Source organism: Dermacentor variabilis, chromosome 7 (genome assembly GCF_050947875.1).
Source record: "Dermacentor variabilis isolate Ectoservices chromosome 7, ASM5094787v1, whole genome shotgun sequence".
Classification (NCBI taxonomy): Eukaryota; Metazoa; Arthropoda; class Arachnida; order Ixodida; family Ixodidae; genus Dermacentor; species Dermacentor variabilis.
In genome coordinates this window covers 56,135,755-56,157,458 of record NC_134574.1, presented here as the reverse complement: position 1 = coordinate 56,157,458, position 21,704 = coordinate 56,135,755, and the positions used below count along the sequence as shown (strand labels likewise).

At 49.6% G+C, this 21,704-nt stretch overlaps 1 protein-coding gene across 1 annotated transcript; it reads right to left on the bottom strand.

Moving 5' to 3' along the window:
• Nucleotides 1–10,324: 10,324 nt before the first annotated feature.
• LOC142589047 (uncharacterized) lies at nt 10,325–21,489 on the bottom strand. Its single transcript, XM_075700834.1, has 4 exons — nt 21,392–21,489; nt 20,860–21,301; nt 12,621–12,862; nt 10,325–10,753 (listed from the first exon to the last, which is right to left on the bottom strand). The coding sequence occupies exons 1-4, from the start codon at nt 21,478–21,480 to the stop codon at nt 10,384–10,386; spliced, it is 1,143 nt and encodes a 380-aa protein (XP_075556949.1). The 5' UTR covers nt 21,481–21,489; the 3' UTR covers nt 10,325–10,383.
• Nucleotides 21,490–21,704: the final 215 nt, after the last annotated feature.

Here is a 21,704-nt window from a genome sequence, read left to right as displayed (position 1 = left end):
TCCCACACATAGGTGTCATTATTGATGTGCAGCTTGTCGAATGTTAGGCGCACACGGTCACCTTGCTTTTTAATTGATCGAGAGAACTGCAGAAGTTGCCGGCGTTTGTCACGAACGGCTTGGGAATAGTCGCGTCCTATGCTGAAACCTGTGTCCCTCAGCTTGCTGCCTTTACTTAAAATAACCTCAAGTTCTTTATCGTTGAAGAACTTAGCTATAATGGGGCGTTTTTTCACAGTTGAAAAACGGCCCACACGGTGTGCCCTAGCAATGGAATTTACAGTGACACCAAGCTTATCACGGCAGAACTCATGCACAAGTCGCTCTGAACTTTCCCAGCTTTCGGATTCGTTAGTATCACGCTGTTATTATAAAAGAAACGGGGAATCGCGGACACGGCAGTTTTGTCACTTGTTTAAAAAAAAAAAGAAAAGCCTTTCTTCGACTAGGTAGTTGCATTACTTTCTTGCATTAGATCCTAGCGCCGACATCGCATTATCGCGCTTTACCAACCTCAGTCGAATGTGCCCTCTTGTTAACAACCGAACTACTCGGCACTACGAGGCAGCTCAAGGGAACTGTGGAATCAAGAACGCGCAAAAGTTAGTACTGTGTGGCAGTGGTGTTGTTTATCAGATTTATTTTACGTGCCGTAAAACTTACGTGAAACAGGCAGAACGTTCTCTTGACGTATGCTTAGGAAATCATAGTACGTCTGCAACAAGATTCAGCTTCCACCAATCTAGCCTCATACTGCCGATCGTACGGTTTTTCACCACTTTTTGGGAACGTGAAGATAGCCTCTATACATCAATATCAGACCCCTCGAGAAGTGGTTGAAGCTTATCGCATTTTCAAAGAAAAGGAAAACTATGCTAGCCGCACACCAAGTGAATTTAATGATAAAGCCATTAGGTTTCCGGAGCAGATATCTCTTAAGCTTTAACTCATTCGGACAAATATTTGTGCTTGTTTGCATGTGGCCATGGATTATTAAATTATCCAGCAGCGAGGTAGCGCTGGTGGTGTGCGTCATTCGTCCGATCCGTCCTGGTTTGTTCTGCCCTGTTATACGCCGAAACGATCAGCTGCCAAGAAGCTCAAATCGCTGTTTTATCCTAGGAAGAAGGGCAACGGTGCAAGATTTTGTGGAGAAGCCTCGCTCGCAGGCTTAGTGGAGTTCCGGGGGGGGGGGGGGGGAACGAGCCACCCACGGTCCGGTCGCTGACGGATGGGCCGCGGGCGGAACCGGGCCGGTCGGGAGGCCACGGCGGGCCTGATTCGGCCTTGGTTTGGCAGACCCCTGGGCTAGGCTGATCTGTGCTTGCAATGCGGGAGCTTGGAGCCGCATTTATCGTTTTCCCGGCGCAGGTATTGTCTGCATCTTATGCGTAAATAAATGCGTACAGCCGCTCTTCTTAAAGAAGGTTCATAATTACCATGCTTAACCTATTTCGAGTAAACTGGTCTTAGTCTATAGCGTGATTTGTCAGTACCCCGGTACCTCGACTAAGCACTTCCTATCGTCTTTATTTCTATTCCCTCTTTCCCGTCCCTCAGAGTAGGGTAGCCATCAAGATGCATTTCTGGTTAACATCCCTGTCTTCTCTTTATTTCCTCCTCCTCGTTCCATAGCTTTCCTTTAAAGCTAGAATTTTACGTGTAAAAACCACAATCTGATTATGAGGTACCCCGTAGTGTAATAATGTTGACCGCCTGAGGCATTTGAACTTGCACATACATGGGCAGGATCAAATACATGTCCGTTCTTGCATTTCGCCCTTGTGGAAATGCGATCAAATCCGGGGCACCGGAGCCGGGATATAATCCCGCGACCTCGTGCTTAGCGGCGCAACGCCGGAGCCTTTGAACAACCACGGCTACTACACTTTCCGTCACGTGGCCTTTGCCCTTGGACACAGCCGCAGCATATGGTGAGCATCCGGACAAATTGTTATCTCGGATCTAATGGAAACCTATCCATAATTTTGCGAAATTGCTTATTCTTGCATGTTATTTGTTTGTAGGCTCCTGGGGTGGAATTCACTAAGCGAACTTACGAACATAGTTTGGCGTAAGAAAAACCTTGCGAAAAAAGCCTCCAAGATCAGCAAGCTTGTGATGACTTCTGCTGCACAGACCAGCGCTGCAGTTCTAAAAAGGCGTGTATGTAATGGTAGTACAGGTGCGAGCTTCAATACTGGTGCCAGTAATGAGCGTAAGGGGATTCACAAAACGTGAAAAGCAGTCGCCGCTGCCCACATAAGAAGAGATTTTGCGATAGGTGATTAGCAGTCCTATACGAATATAATTATGTTCATCCGCGCCCCTGGAACTGACGCGGGTAAGTGTTGGAGGGCGCAGTAGCGCCGAATTGGTCAGAGGTCACAAATGATAATCGAGGACGGCACGTGCTTATATCTTTGTGGCTCACTACGGCTTGTCCTCTTAAAGTGCATTGAGCAGTTTAAGCGCATAATTATATATGGCTTGCGCTGCTGTGGGAGGCAGTAACATTAATGCTGTGCTGCGAAATTCAGCTTAATTCCTCTAGGCTGTGTGTCTCTATGCCCAATAGCCCGACTTTTCAAACTTGTCATGGCACTCTATGAGTGGTAGCAAAGAGGCGTGAGACGTTCGTCCTGACAACTGTTAAGTTTGTCATCGATTTCTTTTAAGCACTTATATCGTTTCTTTTTTTCTAGTTTGAGTTTTCTCTTGCTCATAGCGCGGCGGTTAACTAATTTTCCCGACGCTTTTGAGGCTATAATTCTCCATGCGAGATTAAACAACCAAAAAACGCGTAAACGTTTCTAATTATCAAAACTTGTTGCTATTGGGCAATTAGCTGTCGTGTTCCGTGCTGTTAGCCTCAGCCTTCTATTTCATCGCTCATAGTTTGAATTCAGCACAAAGTCGAAGCGACGTCGTGTCTGTGCACACGGTTCTGCTCATCCTGTGGCCTACGGTGTGAGGGAACGCATGCATACGACCGGACGGCGATCCTGCCTGCAATATCAATCGGTACGTCAATAGAATGCCAATAAACAAAAGGAAGTGAATAAAATCACGTACCACCACTGATACGAAAATCATGTGGACTGCTCGAACAAGCCTGATGTTTAGAATAAAATACATGCCTAACACCGATCCAATAACTGTCGGATTAGTCCTCTTGTAGCCAGTTATGTTAAAGGACAGCTTACGAAGACTCGCCTATGTGGGCTGCAAATTTTTTATGAAAGGCACCTGTCAAGATGGTGCGTACCTCTCACTTCTAATGGACTACAAAAATTCACGCCGTCGTGAAGCGTCGTGTAGTAGGTCAGCAGGGCGTCCTCGAAAAGTGGCCTCCGATCCAATATAGGGAGTGTTACGTGACACGAACCTTTCATCGCTCCAAACTGTTAATGTGCGCTCGGTGTCAAAAAGAAAAACACCCTATAAAGTACAACGTCAACTCGGGGCACTTACGCGTGCTGGTCAGGGACCTATAATATTTCCCAGTATCTAAATTGCTATCTATTAGCAATGCACTGTGTATGCGCACGTGTGGTATGTAAGAATGTACGGAGAAGTGCAGTGAATTAAGTGAGGCTTCGGTTTCATCGACACACACACACACACACACACACACACACACACACACACACACACACACACACACACACACACACACACACACACACACACACACACACACACACACACACACACACACACACACACACACACACACACACACACACACACACACACACACACACACACACACACACACACACACACACACACACAAACACACACACACACACACACACACGCACACGCACACGCACACGCACACACCAAACTTGTCACGATGTCTCCGTCAGTCCTATCCCTCGCAGAAATTTGATAAGAATACGTGACACTTCCACTGTCATTCTTTCGACGGCGATGCGGCGAACGGGCGAACCCGGCTGTGCTTGTAGCCGCTGTAAAAAACGCCTGGAAGAGGGAGGAAGCTGTCGAACAGGGGTGTGCCGGGTTTTGACGTGAGAATATAGCTTCAACTACAGGCGCATGGTGTGCGATCATGCTAACAGTTGACTGTACTTTTTACATTCCTTTTCGTTTATACCGAGGTTTGGTTCCTACTCACCCTCATATGACGCCGTAAGTTAAATGTGCTGCCACTTCGGCTTCAACCTTCGCGCAAGCACGTTTTGGCTAAGAAATTGTATACGAACGGCCGAGATTCGTGAATTCCACCCTGATTTATTAAAATTGTCTTATCTCCAGCACCCCAAAATTTCTTGTGTGTTCGTAATAACGCACAAATTGAGGCGGCTCTAACACGGCCTACCTCCCATGTTGCTGCATCAAAAATAAGGAAAAATGAAACAGTAATCTTTTTTCGTCCTTGTCCGTTTCTCGTAAGAACATAATTCTTTACCAATCACCAATTATGGCATGTGCATGCCATTTACTTTCAGGTGAACTAAAACGACGACCTAAAGCAACATATAATAATCCTGTTGTTCGTGTAATGCGCTTTGTTACATTTTTTCATTTATCTTTGTTGTGTGTATTATTTTACAATTCCGTTATGTCCAATCTAGTTGGTGGGGATGAGCCGTGATGTTAAATAAAAGCAAGAAGAACAAAGTCATAATCTATATGGTTCAGTTCGTGATGGATGGATGGAAACAACTTTATTTTGAATGCGGCAAATTTGATGACCCGGGCTCAGGTCTCCCATGAGGTGACTTCGAGGCCTTGCCTCATCGCCACCTCTCGGGCTTGCTGGACAGCCCACTCTTGTGTCTTGAGGTTGGAGCTGCGCAGAGCGGCGGCCCACTTCGACGCAAGGGCCTCCGGAGCTACTGCCATTGTAGCTGATGTAACCCGACACTCCCACAACATGTGTGACAGTGTCGCTCTATTTTCCTGACATAATTTGCAAAGAGCAGTCGGGTATTGCGCGGGGAAAATGTGCTGCAATCGCACCGGACTGGGGAATGTTTGTGTTTGCAATTGTCGCCAGATGACTGCCTGGCGACGTTTCAGCATAGGGTGAGGTGGGGGCAGCAACCGCCTACCTAGCTGGTAGTGCTTGGTGATGTCATTGTACCTGACCAGGCGTTCTCGCGTGTTTTGAACCAGGAGTTCCGAACTCGAAGAGGCGGTTTCCGATTCTGCGCGGCGGGTCAGTTCTCGCGCAGAGCGGTGTGCTACCTCGTTCAAGTTAATGAGGCCCTCATCGGTGGGGGTGGCGACGTGCGCTGGAAACCATATGATCGCGCTGTTATCGGAGTGCTGTCGACCAGCGTTCCTTAGAATCTGGAGAGCTTCGGAGGAAATGCGCCCCCGCGCGCAGTTGCGAACTGCGGATTGTGAGTCGCTAAACACTACGTCGCAGAGGGGGTTGGTAAGCGCAAGCGCAATCGCTACCTCTTCCGCTATTTCGGGGTATTCCGTTGCGACACTACGTGATAAAATATAATCTATCTGGTTCAGCTCGCGATGGAAAAAAGCTGTTAACAAGAGCAAGGTGAAAAAAACCCATGTTGCTGCAGGAAACAAAAATATAGGGCAGTCGTAAATTTACACTGACGGTAGTTCCATTGGAAGTCGGCAATGCAATTTCTCAGGCGTACTAAATCCATACATCCCTTCGCCTCGTATTAAATGACTGGCAGACGATGCGTTTTAAAACAGTTTTGTTGCCGAGGTCTTTTTCTTCGTTGGTGGTGCGCCCATTCACTGGAGAATCACGAGCAACTATTTATGTTGTATGCGTAAATGTTTTAGTGGAACACGCATATTTGGTGGTGGCTAGGCTTCTCGGAGCGGACTTATATTCAAGCTTGTTGGGTGGCTGGAAAATTATGTCAAAGAAAGTTGCATACCCCAGTTCACAACATGTTTCTCCCAGATTAGCTTTAGCAAGTAGGCATAGTTCTGTCCGGCTCTACAGTGCATAAGTATGTGGTTACAGTAAGCCCGCTGTTTACTGCAATGATTAAGAGTGGCCTGCGTGCACTCCATCAGTATTTGGAGCCGTTGTTATCGAGTATCCAACGAGTCACGTTACTGAAAGGAGCCCGGCTTCACGTTTATCCTACTTTACAACCCTGCGATTGTTGCGATAACCTTACAGTGAACGAATCATAGTCCGCGTTTGTCTAGCGTCGTTCGTTATTGCGGTACTGCGAGTGGGCGAGTGGAGAGCGCTTTGACCCTGGCGACTCAACCTTCTCTTGAGATTTGGTCAGTTTTCTTCATAGCTGTGTCAAGATGGCCATACATATGAATATAAACCTGTTCAGAGACACCTATCGCAATTATGTTTATTATAGAATTGAAAAGGTCGCAGTTTCGGCCAAAAAGCGAAGCATCGATTGCGATAACAAATTACTAGACAGCTATAGACCAGAACACGATAGCCTCGCACCCAGACTAACCGAACGCATACTGTCGCACCCGGGTTGCCCGGTTGACCGGCGCCATTTTGTACTGGGCTGCCAAAGTGCGTTCGCCGGCGACCGGCACACATGGCAAGTGTCAGCTCTAGGACTCCAAAGTGCGGAAATGTGCCCGTTCACGCGGACCCAAAGTACAAGAAGTCATCTGGGCATCATTGCGTCGTGTTTGGATGCCAAAACAACCAGCGCAAAAGGAGCTGGTTGCTTAGCGCTGTTTGCGAAGAGCACAACACACGTAGGGAATCGTGCCGGTGCGGTGTTTTCAGCCTGCACCGATTTCCAGCCGCAACGGAGAATGCCAAGCTGCGGCACCGGTGGATAGCTGCAGTGAATAGGAAGAACTACCAACCCAGTGAAAATGCACGAGTGAGTATTCGATCTCTGTATATTTTGGTGCCACGTTCAACTTTGCGCCCTACGAACGTAATATGTGTAACACGCAGGTTTGCTCCGAGCACTTTCTGGACAACAAGCCTACAGAGCAGAATCCCGTGCCGGTGCTTCGCCTTGGCTATAGCAAAAAGACAAGCCTTTTCGTGTTTTCAGTCATGCAGAGCTCCCGGCGGTTAAGCGGAACAGTTGAGTTTGCGGTTAGCGATACTTGCAGCTGGTGCACGGCATGACCATTAAGCGTGAATGACAAGTTGTAGGCAATAGAATGTTGCCCTGCTGGTGAGCGTTATTGCTATGAAAGTAAACCGAAGTCTGCTCGTCACGTAGCATGCGTCCACAAAAACGTAAACGACGACTGCTCGTCGCCGAAGGTGTTCGTGCAGCGCGCCTGTCTTAACGAGCCGGTGTTGCAGGTTTCATTCGTAACGAATTCATTTGAGCTTCCTGAGCTCTAAACTGCAAGCGGACTGTTATGAGTGGTAAAGCGCAAGATTTTTCCGTTCATATAGCGAGGAAAATAAGGTGGTTAGTTATTGTATTTTGTAGCAAAATTTTGCTCGTTCTCGCCAGTTTTTTTTTTTTGCTGTTTTCTTTTCCAAGGGAGCGCCAACAATCCGATATGACCTTGCACAGGTGAAACAGGTCTGATACCAGGTAGCTGCAGTTGGTTGGGCTAATTTAATGCAGGTGCGGCTGTTGTATTGTACAAAGGGGTCCCTGATGATGCATCTTTAAGTAGGGATGGTAATTTTATGTGCCCTGTCATGGTTTTTGCAGCAGCTGTACAACACCTGCATCTGTCATGCTCACCCTGCTATACGGGCTTTGACTGCACCTGTTGTTGAGCATTATAACTACTATAGTTCCTCATTTTCCATTGAGTGCAGGTTTAGCTTCGTATGCTGCTTGTTCGAGGGCTGTAGGCTTGTGTTCTGAATGTTGTATTCTTAAATGGTTGCACGATACAATTGGCCTGGTGTATTTTTCATTTTGAGAGGACTTCATATCTTCGCAACAGTGATGGCATGGGAAAGAACTACAGCCGTTCTTACTAAAACATATATTTTGTTTTCAATGTGCAGGTGGTGAAGGGCAGGCGTCTGCTAATCAGGCAGTCTATAAGCCGAGTCATACGACCTCGCCAGTTGGTTGCCAAACGCTGCCAACCCAGTAGTGACCATGACAAACAAGACCAAACTGAATGTGCAGAGGACAATGTTCTGCGTGCTTTACTAATATATGGCACCAACACAGTGCTGTATATTTCTTCACAGGTTACGTGCCAAAAATGCGAAGATATTACAGCTCACACGTGTATTAGCATATAGCGCGCGGTTTGTACAAACGTAATAGCGTACTTGCCCGATGTATTCGCTTCTGCAGCCTGCACAGCACTCAGTGTGGCCATTGCGGACTTGCATGAGGTCTTGAAGTTTGATTGGATCGAGACAGCGAAAATTACAGGTTAGAAAAAACGCGCCACACGCCTTCCGCCCAGCTGAAAAGCCCAAGTTTCGCTTTTGCGCCGGGTCGCATCTCGCGGCGTGGCAGCCCAGACCTGCTACTTCGCGGCGCTTGGGATAGATGGCGCGACCAGCGCTCATAAATATGGCGGCGCGCTTTGAATTCACGGTGTTCTGGAGTAAGGGTAGCACTTTTGTCGGCCGTATAAACTTGCAAACATTTACTTACTTACTAAATTAGCAAGCATGGTGTCATGCGCACACAAGTGTACATGAACACATCTTAATCGACGACCGCGGAAACTCGCTGTCAAAACGCTGTCAAAAAGGCTGGGTGGCAGCATCAGCGAGCAAACTGACCTTCGCCCTGCCTCTCGGTTCAAAGCGAACTAAGCGTTGAGAACACAGCGAACGCGAAGCTTTGAGCCCTCCGCGGACGTAGGCTGTGTACTCATCGCAGTTCGCTTTCAAAATAGGGCCCGCGCAGCCGCGCCATAAGGAGCAGCCGCCGGGAGTAGAACGCCCCCCCCCCCCCCCCATCCCTTCTTCCCGCCGATGCCTAGCGCGCGACGGAAGACGGCGTGCTTCCGCCCTGCTTTCCTCCCTTGCACGCGCGAGATTAAGCCGCCATTGTCAGCTCACCCTCACATGCTTTCACTCGCACATACAGCATACGGTGCGCAACGACCATGTTATCGCCATTGGACTTTATACAGAACGTCACGGCGACACCGACGGGCGAAACACACCTGGAGTGTCCATAGAATTGATATCACAAAAAATAAACGGAGAATCTGTACTTCGGGTTTCCCTCTAATCAAGAGTGCACAACGGCCTATTCTCAGATCAGTCCAATCGCTGTATTTCCCTATTCAGTGCGTGGCTGTGTGCGCTAGTGACAGTCTAACACAGTAATAAAAAGTTCACACGGCAAACACTACCGTGTCGCAGTCGCCTTCCGTTCATTTAACCTTGAGGAGATCGACGATGTTGGTGAAATTATACAGCGGATTGAATTAAACACGACGCAGAGAAAACGCGAAGACACATTGCTGATTCATATGGCAGTATTTGCTGGAAGATGCCTCCGAATCAAACGCAGGCGAACCTTCTATGTGTCCAAAATAGAGAACTAATGTATATTAAAGCGTCCGACGAAAATTAAGATCTATCGCGAATCCAATTCTTTAGAATGCCGCCCGGTTTCCTAAAATCAATTTGGCGTATGATTTTTAAAGTAAGCTTCACCCCAATTTAGTCGCATTATGTGGTAAAGCGTACAAACGCCGCGAAGGTAGTTTCGGTTTCATGTGCGATTGCCACCACGCGCGCATTTTACCGCCCAATTTTTTTAGAAAACAAAAGGCGCTCATTAGAATCACACGTCGTGAGCTACCGTTACTGCTTGTAAATGATCGTGGGGCGCGCGGAAAATAGGCGTTTTTGACAGGAGATGGCGTGTCCTATGCACTGTCCCCTAAGCTCGAGCGAGACGGACGCTGCGACTAATGCGGTCGTCACTGTGGTCCCCATAGGGGTTAGGCGCGTGAATGCTGAGCGGTCAACTTCCATTTACCTGTCGCGATACCAATTTTAGGATCGAAATAACGAAAGTTTGTGCCAATTGAAATGCGCGGTAGCGGTCCGCGACGCAAGTCGGGATCGAATTAACCGAAAAATTACTTTAACCGTAGTGAAATTGCCGGAAGTCTACCAGAATAAGGTACTGCTGCGACTATGTGCAGAACGGCAGAATGTAGGTTCGTTCCATCAACAAACGGATGATGTACGTTTCCAGTTGAATTCGCGATGTATGCGCCATCGTAGGCTGCGTTAAAATACTGAGCCAAATTTTCGTCTTGGCAGCACACCGCTAGCGTGTCGAATGCCCGCGAAAGTATGAAACCAAAATTTAGTGTACGACAGCTAGTTGTCTTCTTTAGGACACCGCACCTGCAAATCAGATACAGTCAATGGCACGAAAAATACAGCCAAGAATCAAATCTGCGCGGGCTTTTAATGCCACACACATCGTATACGAAGCTCGGGCCACGTGGTTACAGCCCGTCATAACTCGCTGCAAGCGCGTTCGCAGCTCGCCATCGAGTCGAATCGGTTCGATCCGACGAGGCAGCGGTGCGCGACGAGTTCGCCGCTCGACGCGACGACGCAGCGAGCCGGGCCGCCAGCCCCATGTCGGCGAAGTACGGGTGCCTCATCTGGCGAGGCGTGCAGGTGCCGGCGTCGGGAGCGTCGCAGCGGCGTTCTTCGTCGCTGTCGCCTCGCTCTCGATGCGCGCACGCCGCGTCGCACTCCCGGCGCGTGCGGAACACCCGCCCATCTTGTAGCGGACACTCGCCCCGGGGGAAGTTCCACCGGCTGCAGCGGGAGCCGTCGTAGAACCACCACGTTTCCGCTACGTCCTGCCTGCAGAACCAGTGAGCGAACGATGACATTTCGCTGCCTGAATTAGAAGGCCAATAAGAGCCGCTACTTGCGAGCGATTTTTGAATGTCTGCCCGTCATATTGTTGTTCATCCACCGATGTTATGTATAGCAATTGGCTATGTAGTGCCGTGCACTGCATCATTATTGTACAAATTTTATCATTAAGCGCCTAAGGATGATTTATTTCGCATTAAAATGCGAACGTGAAACGTCTGCAAGCGCTTCGACCTTGCAAAAGTTTTCTCAGGCAAAATATATATACTCTCTCGGGAATCGTTTCTGTCGTCTTCTAGAAGGACGATATTATATCAGCAGTGACATGTTATGCACCTCGAGTGTGCCTTGCCGTCGACATTGAAAGTGAATGCCGACGTTCGTATTTTACAGGCCTAATCAGGCTGTGCTGCTAATGTGACCCAGGAATTTCCTTCTATGCGACCGAGCTTCTGGGTAACAATATATGCAGTAGGAGTCGGGAATAGTGAAAAGCTTGTTTGCGATTGTGGACATGAATTTTAGTTTCACACGATACAGACACCACGACGAACCGCAACTAGAATGGTAGGTGCCTTACAGAAAGTGAAAACGCGATTAGGTGATTAGGTGATTAGGTGATAGGAGGAGTGTGATGACGGGCACTAACTTTCGCAGTGCAGGAAAAAATTCCCCGCCATGGAATTTATGTTTGTCTGGTTGACTATCACCTTTTCTGTACGCAATAGTATTTCTTTGTCGAAGGTTGCATTCTTGTTACTTAGTTCACATCTCAGAGAAACGAAATCGAAAGCATAGATCCAGACAATGTAGTATATAAAGTAATAAATAGCTTCGCTGCAAATGCACCTGATTAAAACCGTACGCAAAAAACCGCTTTATATTACAGTTAAGTTATTCTTATAGGAGGAGGAAGTTATGTTCGTATTGAATTCATGCGGATATCATTATCGACTAAAGGTAAGCAACCATAATGGGCACATTCCCGTAGCGAGTCGGTTTCCTTGAATATACGTAATGGTGCTTAGCGAATGGCCACAATAATCAAAAAGGCCATTGAAAACGCCTCAAACTTCCTAAACCCTAAAAAGCTAGACACTTGGAAACTATTACGTGGCCCGTAAAATTTTGTGCAAGTATTTGGTACAATGTGTACAATATTAGAAGTATGTAGATGGAAACTTTCGCTCTTGGTACAGACTGCCAATCCCACGGCACTCATCGTACTATGTAAATAAGTTTCCTCCCTTTACGCTTTGTTCGTTGTCCGTCGCCGGTTTGGTTAGCTTTAGAAACATTTTCATTTCCACCCTCTCGTGTCTACCTACGGGCTGAATGGGAAGTAAAGGCTAAACACACGCTTCGTGTCAGCAACTCAATCACATTGCCGAGATGGCTACGCAACGCGTCGGACAACCCCGAGAGAGAACCAGAAAGAGGGCTTGTGCATTGTCCGCCGTTGACAGCCGTCAGAATAGTGCCACCCGAGTGGAGGCTTCGCGAACGCATTAGCATCACACGATGGGCGAGCTCTCCTCCCATGTTTGCTGATTGGGTGAAACGAGCACTGTATTCTTCGCTGCAGTGCAAGAAGTTAGGTCTGCGATGAGGTACAGCAAGCTCTCAGAAATTCTTCTCTCAAAAATGATCCCAACGGCCCAAAACACACTGTTATTTGCGAAGTAGCCAGTGACGCTGCAGTTTAACCGTTACATGAGAACAGAAACATTCTCACATCCATTTCCTCCTAACATGCATTTGAAACAATAGTTTACAAGTCTAATCTGACCTATCGTTAATCTTTAGTGTGCTAATTAAAGGTTCATCCTTTCGTCGCCTGCTCAACACTCACCACGAGCAGGTGGTGAAGAGTGCGTACTCGTAGCAGTGCCGCTGCTGCCTCCCATCGCCGACGTTCACGCAGCTGGCGAGGCAGCTCTCGAGGCTGGTGAACCTGTTGGCGCCGTGGTTGCACACGTGCACGCTGTCAGCCACCGTCGAGGCACAGGCGCGCAAGGAGGTGCTGTAGTAGACCTCGTCGCGGCCGCGGTGGCAGTAGCTGTAGAAGTGGCTCCGGCACCGTTGCGACAGCAGCTGGATCAGGAGACACGCACAACAATAGAAAGGAAGGTGTTCTTGCAGAGAGCGCTGCGTGCAACTTTCTGTTCTTATGTCATTTAGGAGGAAACAGAAAACGTTCAGCAATGACGTCGCTTAACCACCGCGAAGCCGTGAATGGCGAGAGCCTGCGCTTCTGCACGCTTTAAGGAAACACACCCTGCCCTACCTCCTGAGAAATTCAACAACCAAGCCTGGATTACCAGTCTGATCAGGACGTGGCATGCGGAAAGAAGAGCTTCTCTCTGTCGACTTCCCCAGTACTGCGCCATTCGCCGGTATTACTGTCGATAGTGCTTTCTGCAGGGGCTATCTTAAGCTACAGCTAGGACTAACGTTGATAACTTCATTTAATTTCGCAACTGGTACCCGCTTTCATTAAGGAATCTCCCTCCGCGTGCTACTCTGTCACAAGGGCAATTCGCCTTGACGGCCATACACCGATTTGCGGGTATTTTCGAAAAGATGCAGACTGGAATCGCACGAAAGAACTAAAGCCACTTGAAAATTCATAGTATTACAGTATACATGAAAGAATGCCTGGTAGAGAGAATGCACTATCTATGCATAATCAAGAATGTGATCAGGGACTTAAACATAATGCGAGATAAAGCCTGGTAAATCTTCCGTTTGCGAGCCTTTGCATTTTAGACTAATAATGTAGAAGGAACATGTTTACATTATGACCTTGCAAGTATAATGTGTGTACGGTAATATCCCGCTGACATAAATTATAAGAACACCGTATTAAGTAGTGTTGAGTTTGAAAGCAGACTAACTTCTTCCCGCTGATTTTCGTTTTGTGCTTCGCAGTCAATCCGAAAGGTGACCAAGAAGTGCGGACATCTGTAGCCGTGCGCCTAGGCCATGGTTATAGTTTTCGTAAGTCATTGCTTTAATCGTGAGTTCTTACTTTTAGCTTTTCCTGTGTGGCCTCGTTCAATAAGGCGAGCTAAATTGAAAGTTTATGCTTTGGTGATAAAAAGATTGGTCATTCGTAGCCAGGACTGAGCTTTCGTAAACGAGATAATTACGAAAAGGGAAAGTCGGAATGGCGCCACCTGTTGTAGACTACGGTATCCCTCATGTGACGTCGGCACTGGCTCAGTCACAGTGTGTGGCAAAAAGGGAGGTCACTTGGAGATTGCGTCATCTTGGCTCGGGTGGTTCAAAGCGAGAAACCACGGCGGGATCTTCCGCGGAGAGTTTCTAAGCAAGAAATTGATATTCTAGCACACTGGCAGACGGTAAACAATGATAGGCTTCTAGACAAATAACTCATCTTTCTAGCTCGACGTTAGGTTCTCCTTTGGTGCCTTTTTAAAGTCAATTCTGTGTACGTCACCAATGCTGTCCTAACGTATCGGATCTTTAGAAGCTGTAGTCTAAAGCAGTGCTTGCCAACATCTCGATCCTGCGGCTTGATTCTTGGAAAACTTATGAGATTTTTATGAAAGGAAACAACCATCTCAAGTTTTTTTAAAAAGAGTCAACGAAAAAAGGGCTCTGCTTACGTAATATTAGAAATGATGTCAAGAGCTGCTGTCTTCCTACTAGGAGATCCATTTTGAAAGTGCACCCCTTACATGCTCTGGAACCTATTACGCCTTTTGAAGGGTACCATTGTTTCCCAACAATATAACCATCATCATACTCGCGTACGCTTGTGTTACTTAACATTCCGCTCTTGGTACTGTCCTGTCGTAAGCTGATCCATGCATGCCGTTGCTACCTGCATGTACCTACTGCACTGCTAGAGAAAATCACTGCATGCGACATAGAGAGTATAGTTGTTGTGAGACAAGCGCTACATAGTGCAAACAGTGCAAAGTGGGTGGACGTCCAACTGTTTTCAGGATCAGCAAGGCAGCTTTCCTGTGATGCCACATACCGTATGCTGCCTCCAGCACTAGGGCTGACACATTGTACTATTGTACTGCGTGTACGCTGCAATGGTGGATATCTTTTCTCGCAATATGTGCGTATGTGTGTGTGTGTGTGTGTTTGAATGACATAAAATTGCTGATCATTGAATTTTAGAATGGGCTGTTGTATATTGCAGAATTTCTTTCTCAGTCCTAGGCTGGTGCAGTAAACGCCCGTCCGTGTGTTTGACTCATTAAATCGTAGGCTCACACCGAAAAACTTAAGATAGCGAAGAGAGACATTGCTGTAACCTACCAACGCGCGGTTCTTAGCGTATTGTGTGAGCAGCAGCTGACCTATAGTGCGAAAGGCCAAGTTGAGCGCATTATGAGAGCAGGCTTTCCTCAAGATGATCTTGCTGAAGTTCCCGATAGCTCCGCGAAATACATCAGTTTGGGAGATAAGGCACAAAGTAACCGTCAGAACGGCCTCGACGCTTGTCTGGTGGTCGAGCCGCAGGAGCACCACCAGTCGCACTGGTTAAAGAAAGTCGCGAGAAAAATACGGCGTCCCTGGTGACACCCTCAGTACCAGAGAAGCTGGCACCTAGGTGCCTGACTGCCTAACAACACTATTTAAATATCGCACTGCGGCGTCAATCACACGTACTACCACGAGGGTCCTTATTCCAAATTTTGCAGGTGTAACAAGGTGACCATAATTTGACCACGCCAAGTTGTAGGTAACGAGCGCTTGTGTAAAGAACACTTCGGAAATAATCATTGTCTTCAAATGCGTTAAATTAATACATATAATTACGCAACGAACCCTAAGTGGGGTTTCTCATAATCCTAGTTTACTGAAGATTTAGCAAAAGCCTGTTCGCTCGCCGAGGCGTCGGCGCCTCGCAGTCACGCAGTCGCTGGTATAATATATATATATATATATATATATATATATATATATATATATATATATATATATATATATATATATATATATATATATATATATATATATATATTGCACTAGCGGGACGTCAGCGCCCAGTTCCATAAAGAAACTCCTGGCACTCACCGTACGCTTATAGCCTCCTATGTTCGGCGGAACAGACGACAAGGACGTTGAAGAGTGGCTGTCGTCCTACGAACGGGTGAGCGGTGACAACAAATGGAATGACTCGGACAAACCGGCTTACGTATCATTCTACCTCGCGGGCGTGGCCAGTCTCTGGTTCAGAAATCATGAGAAGGATATCCGAACGTGGTCGGCGTTCAAGACGTCGACTACGGAAGTGTTTGACCGACCCGCCGTCAGGAAACTCCGAGCCGAGCAGCGTTTGCGTACACGCGCACAGGACACGGGTGAGACATTCACCAGCTATATAGAAGACGTGCTAGATTTGTGCAGGCGCGTGAACGCTGCCATGACGGAAGCGGGAAAGATCAAGCACGTCATGAAGGGAATCGATGATGACGCGTTCCAGATGCTTCTGGCCAAGAACCCGCGCACTGTTGACGACGTCATCAGCTTGTACCAGAGCTATGATGAATTACGTAAGCAGCGAGCTCTGACAAGGCGACATCCTACACCAAATGCGACGTCACTCTGCAGCCTGACCACCGGCCCAGAACAAGCCTCCCTGATAACCCAAATCAAGGACTTCGTCCGCGAAGAAGTCGCACGACAGCTATCTCTGGTGTCCGTCACTCAGGAGTCTGCCAGCACTTTACCGTCTCATCTCCGTAACGTGATCCATGAAGAGGTCGCGTAAGCGCTGCCAGCTGTTCATCAGCAGGATGTCGTGACTACACCAGTCACGTATGCTACAGTTGCTGCAATGGCCCCTCGCACTGTGCCCCTGCGTCGCTTCCAGCAGCCTGTGCACCGCCCCCCCCCCTCCCAACCCCTGGACCACCACTGCCATCGCTAACCCGTGGCGTACGCCGGACAATCGCCCTATCTGCTTCGCATGCAGGTGTCCCGGTCATGCCGCAAGGTTCTGCCGCCGCCGATCGCAGGCGTTCGATGACGATCGCCGAGCGCCCTATGTGCCGCCTGGACGATCGCCGAGCGCCCTATGTGCCGCCTGATTCAAATGCGCCTTACGGACCCTTGACCCATCACCAGCTCGCTCCCAGACTGATCGCCGTCCTCGCTTCGAACGCCTCCGATCATCCTCTCCACGTCGCCGATCGCTTTCCCCTATGCCTCGACGACCCGTCTCTAACGAAGAGGGAAACTAGACGACGCAGTTCCTGAGGCAAGAACTGCGCAAGTGTCGACATGCCGAAGTCCTCCTCCTTTACCTGCCAATGTCATTGATGTGTTTATCGAAAATGTCGCCACAGTCGCCCTCGTCGATACCGGTGCCGCTATTTCAGTTATGGATGCGAGGTTTTGCCGTTCGCTTCGTAAAGTGACGACGTCTGTCTGGATTGTCGCTTCGAACGGCGATTGCTCAACCCATTTGCCCTGCAGCTGCTTGTACTGCTCGTGCGACCATACAGGACGTTTTGTACACGATTGAATTATAGTTCTTTCATCGTGCTCCCACGCCGTTATTCTAGGATGGGATTTCCTCTCACGCCACAATGCCATCATCAATTGCGCTCGGGCTGAGATTGAACTTTTCCACCTTGGTGACCTGGCCTCCGTTGATGCTCATCCTGCCGCTAAAATTCTCGTGAAAGAAGACACCTCTATTCCCCTGTGCTCTTCAGCATTCGCACCAGTCTTCTGTAGTACCATATCCGACGGGACGGTCTTCTTCATGCCCTCTCATCACTTTGTTACCAGAAAAGCGCTTCCTTTGCGCTTTGCAGCTCTTGACCTTGCCACCGGTGTCAGCACAATGCCCATTTACAATCAGCTTTCGTCGCCGCTATCACTGCTCCGCCGCGAATGCCTTGGTTACGTCGAGTTGGTCGATTCAACACGAATTGCCTCCGTCCTCGACGAAGTGCCTTCTACTGCCGTCCATGAATTAATGCCCTCTCCGTACCTGACTCAACATGGACTGGTGTGTTCAGCCCATTCATCGCCGAAGATCTGACGCACTCGCAGTGATCTCAACTTGTCGCAGTCCTTCAGCAGTTCCGCCGTTCTTTCGAAGTTGCGCAAACATCTCTTGGCCGTGCATCGACGGTCGAGCATTACATCGACACTGGCTCTCACTCACCGCTGCGACAAAGACCATATCGCGTATCCGTTACGGAACGTCGCGTCATTGCAGACCAGGTCGATGACATGCTCCATCGAGGCGTCATTCAACCTTCCCAAAGCCCATGGACCTCTCCCGTGGTCCTCGTCACACAAAAAAGACGGTTCCATCCGCTTCTGTGTTGATTTTCGACGGTTGAACAAGATCCCGCTGCAGGACGTCTACCCATTACCACGCATCGATGATGCTCTGGACTGTCTGCAGGGAGCCGTGTTCTTCGCTGGATTTGCGGTCAGGCTATTGGCAGGTTCCGATGGCAGAGGCCGATCGCCCAAAAACTGCCTTTGTTACACCAGAGTGCTTGTATGAATTCACCGTCATGCCTTTCGGACTTTGCAACGCGCCTGCTACGTTCGAAAGAATGATGGATAATGTTCTGCGTGGCCTCAAATGGAAAATCTGTCTTTTCTATCTTGACGACATTGTGGTGTTCGCCCCTGATTTCGCAACGCACCTGCTCCGCCTCCAGCACGTACTCACTTGCTTGACCAACGCCGGGTTGCAACTTAACCTGAAGAAGTGTCGATTTGCTGTTCGTCAGCTCACAATTTTAGGCCATGTCGTGTCAAAGGAGGGCATTCGCCCGGATCCCGAGAAACTACGTGCTGTTACTGCGTTCCGTTTACTGCGTTCCAGAGGCCGGTAAACTGCGAGCTACGCAGTTTTACCGGCCTCTGCTCTTACTTCCGATGATTCGTTCGAAATTTTGCGTCAATTATATCGCCTCTCACGCAGCTCCTTAGCGGCGCTAGAGATCACTCATCATGGTCTCCAGCGTGTGACGACGCCTTCAAAACCTTGCGCCGCCTTCTCGCGACGCCACCCATTCTTCGCCACTTTGACCCTCAAGCGCCAACCGAAATCCATACCGATGCAAGCGGTGTAGGCCTTGGCACTGTGTTGGCACAGCGTCAACCTGGCCACACAGAATACGTCGTCGCATGCGCGAGTCATACGTTAACCAAGGCGGAGACGAATTACAGCGTTACAGAAAAGGAGTGTTTGGCCATTGTGTGGGCGTTTGGCAAGTTTCGCCCATATTTATACGGCCGATCGTTTGACGTAGTGACCGACCACCACGCACTATGTTGGCTGTCGACGCTCAAAGATCCATCGGGCCGCCTTGCCCACTGGGCATTGCGAATCCAAGAATATGACATCCGCGTGGTTTACCGTTCAGGGCGAAAGCACTCCGATGCTGCCGCGCTATCCCGATCGCCGCTTCCCCCGAAGGCCAGTGACGACTCCGCCTGCGAGTGTACATTATCCTCTGGACGTTGACACTATCGTTGCTGCACAGCGTGATGATTCCTGGACAGCATCTCTGCTAGACCTTCTCTCGGATACGTTGAAAGTTCCGGCGTCACGTAAGCTTCGGTGCCAAGTTCCTCATTTTGCGATTCGCGACCAGCTACTATATCGACGCAACTATGCCCCAGAGGGACACACCTGGTTACTCGTCATTCCGAGAATCGCAACTGTGCCCCAGAGGGACACACCTGGTTACTCGTCATTCCGAGAATCTTGCGATCAGAGCTCTGCTCGTCGTTCCATGTCGACCCTCAGTGTGGCCACGCGGGAGTCTTCAAGACCTACGAAAGACTTCAACACCGCTATTACTGGCGCGGAATGTACAATTTCGTTCGAAAGTTCGTCCGCTCTTGTCATGAGTGCCAATGCCGCAAAGCGCCACCGCCCAACTCTGCCGGTGAACTCCAGCCTTTACAATGGCCATCCCAACCCTTTGATCGCGTGGGCATAGATCTCTACGGGCTACTTCCGTTGACTCCTGCCGGCAACAGGTGGATAATCGTTGCGGTAGACCACTTAACCCGTTATGCCGAGACTGCTGCTCTACCAAATGCTACAGCGCAGGAGGTCGCCAATTTCACACTTCGTCGTTTTCTCCTTCGTCATGGTGGTCCACGTGAACGTTTAAGCGACAGAGGCCGCGCCTTCTTATCTGAAGTCATCGAACGACTGCTTGCTGAATGCACCATTGTTCATCGTAAATGCACTGCTTATCACCCACAGACTAACGGTACCACGGAACGCTTTAATCGAACTCTTGGTGACATGCTCGCCATGTATGTCTCACCTGATCACTCTAATTGGGACCTAGTTCTTCCGTTTGTCACCTACGCCTACAACACCGCGACTCAGGCCACTACCGGATTCTCACCCTTTTACCTTCTTTACGGCCGTCAACCTTCGCACACAATTGACACTATTCTGCCCTACCGGCGGGACCCATCTGAATGCCGGCCGATCTCGGGAGCCGCCAGACACGCCGAGGGATGTCGCCAGCTGGCCCGCCGATTCACCTCGGGCGACCAGAACCTTCAAAAAGCTGTTCACGATGCCCAGAACTTGACTCCCACTTTTCTCCCGGGCGCTCTCGTTTGGTTGTTAGTGCCACACCGCACGCCTGGGTTCACTTCAAAACTCCTTCCGAAGTACGACGGGCCATACCGCGTTCTCGAGAGAACATCATCCGTCAATTACCTGGTTGAGCCGCTAACGCCGCCGTCCGACGTGCGACGTCGTAACCGCGAAGTCGTTCACGTTCAGCGTCTCAAGCCGTATCACCATGCTACCGCCCTTCCAGAAAACTAAGTTGTCAGGATGGCTCCTTTATTTCCGCGGGGCCATTGTAAGGAAGATGACGAACGTGCGCACAGAGTCAGCAGCATCGGCAGCATCAAGCGCGCAGCAGCGGCTCGAGCCCGAAACCTGCTCGGTGCATCCTAGGACCGGCGGTCGCTACGAACCCCAAAAAATCTCCTTTATAATATATATATATATATATATATATATATATATATATATACTGCACTAGCGGGACGTCACCGCCCAGTTCCATAAAGAAACTCCTGTCACTCACCGTACGGTTATTGGCATCAGGCTGCGGTAGGCGGGGTTGCTGCACTCCCAAGGCCCTGTCGCGGCGCTCGACTCTAACCGCACGTCGGTCATGCCTGGTCACGTTGCCCGCCTGTGATGTTCTTCCTCCTAGCGGCACATTCCTCGGCGCCAGCGGGACTGCGACCCTGCTTGAGCCGATACTTTCTATCCCGCCCTCTAGTGGCGAGCTAGGCCACGGCCTGATGTCCGCGTCCTGCAGGTCCATGGTCAGCGCCAGCGTCAGCGCGACGGTCAGCATCGCAGCCAACATCATGCCGACGCCGATGTTGCGCAGCCAGGCGAACGCCGAACTGTCGCGGTCATCTGCAGGTGGCGCTTCTTTGAACAATCGCGTCTCTGAGGAAGGCTGCTCGAAGGCGTCCGACCAGCTGCCTCCGAACGGCGGGCGCACCCAGTAAGGACTGCGCAGAAAATGGTAAGATGGCTTCTTCGGGGCAATCGCGAAGGACTCGTTATGTCCGCTTGATAGGCGGCGCTGCTGCAATACTTACCTCCCTCGCGGTGAGTAGACACTGGGAGGCATCGCTGGTCCACTAGCGAGCGAACTCGGAGTCGGCCGAAGACCGAGCAGAGCGGTCATCGAGGAATCCATGGGCGCCAAGTCGTGCCCGTAGCTCTGTGTGCGCTGGCTGAAACCGCCTCCCGTCGAGGTGCGGCGGGCAGTCGACGAGGACCGCGGTAGGCCACCGGGAACGGTTGCAAGGTACACTGGGAACGGCTGCGAGTTGCTCCGGGTGGTTTCGTCGGTGCTGGTCGCGACGCTCTCATCGGCGAAGGAAACTCGTCGGTCGTTCGACTGAGAAA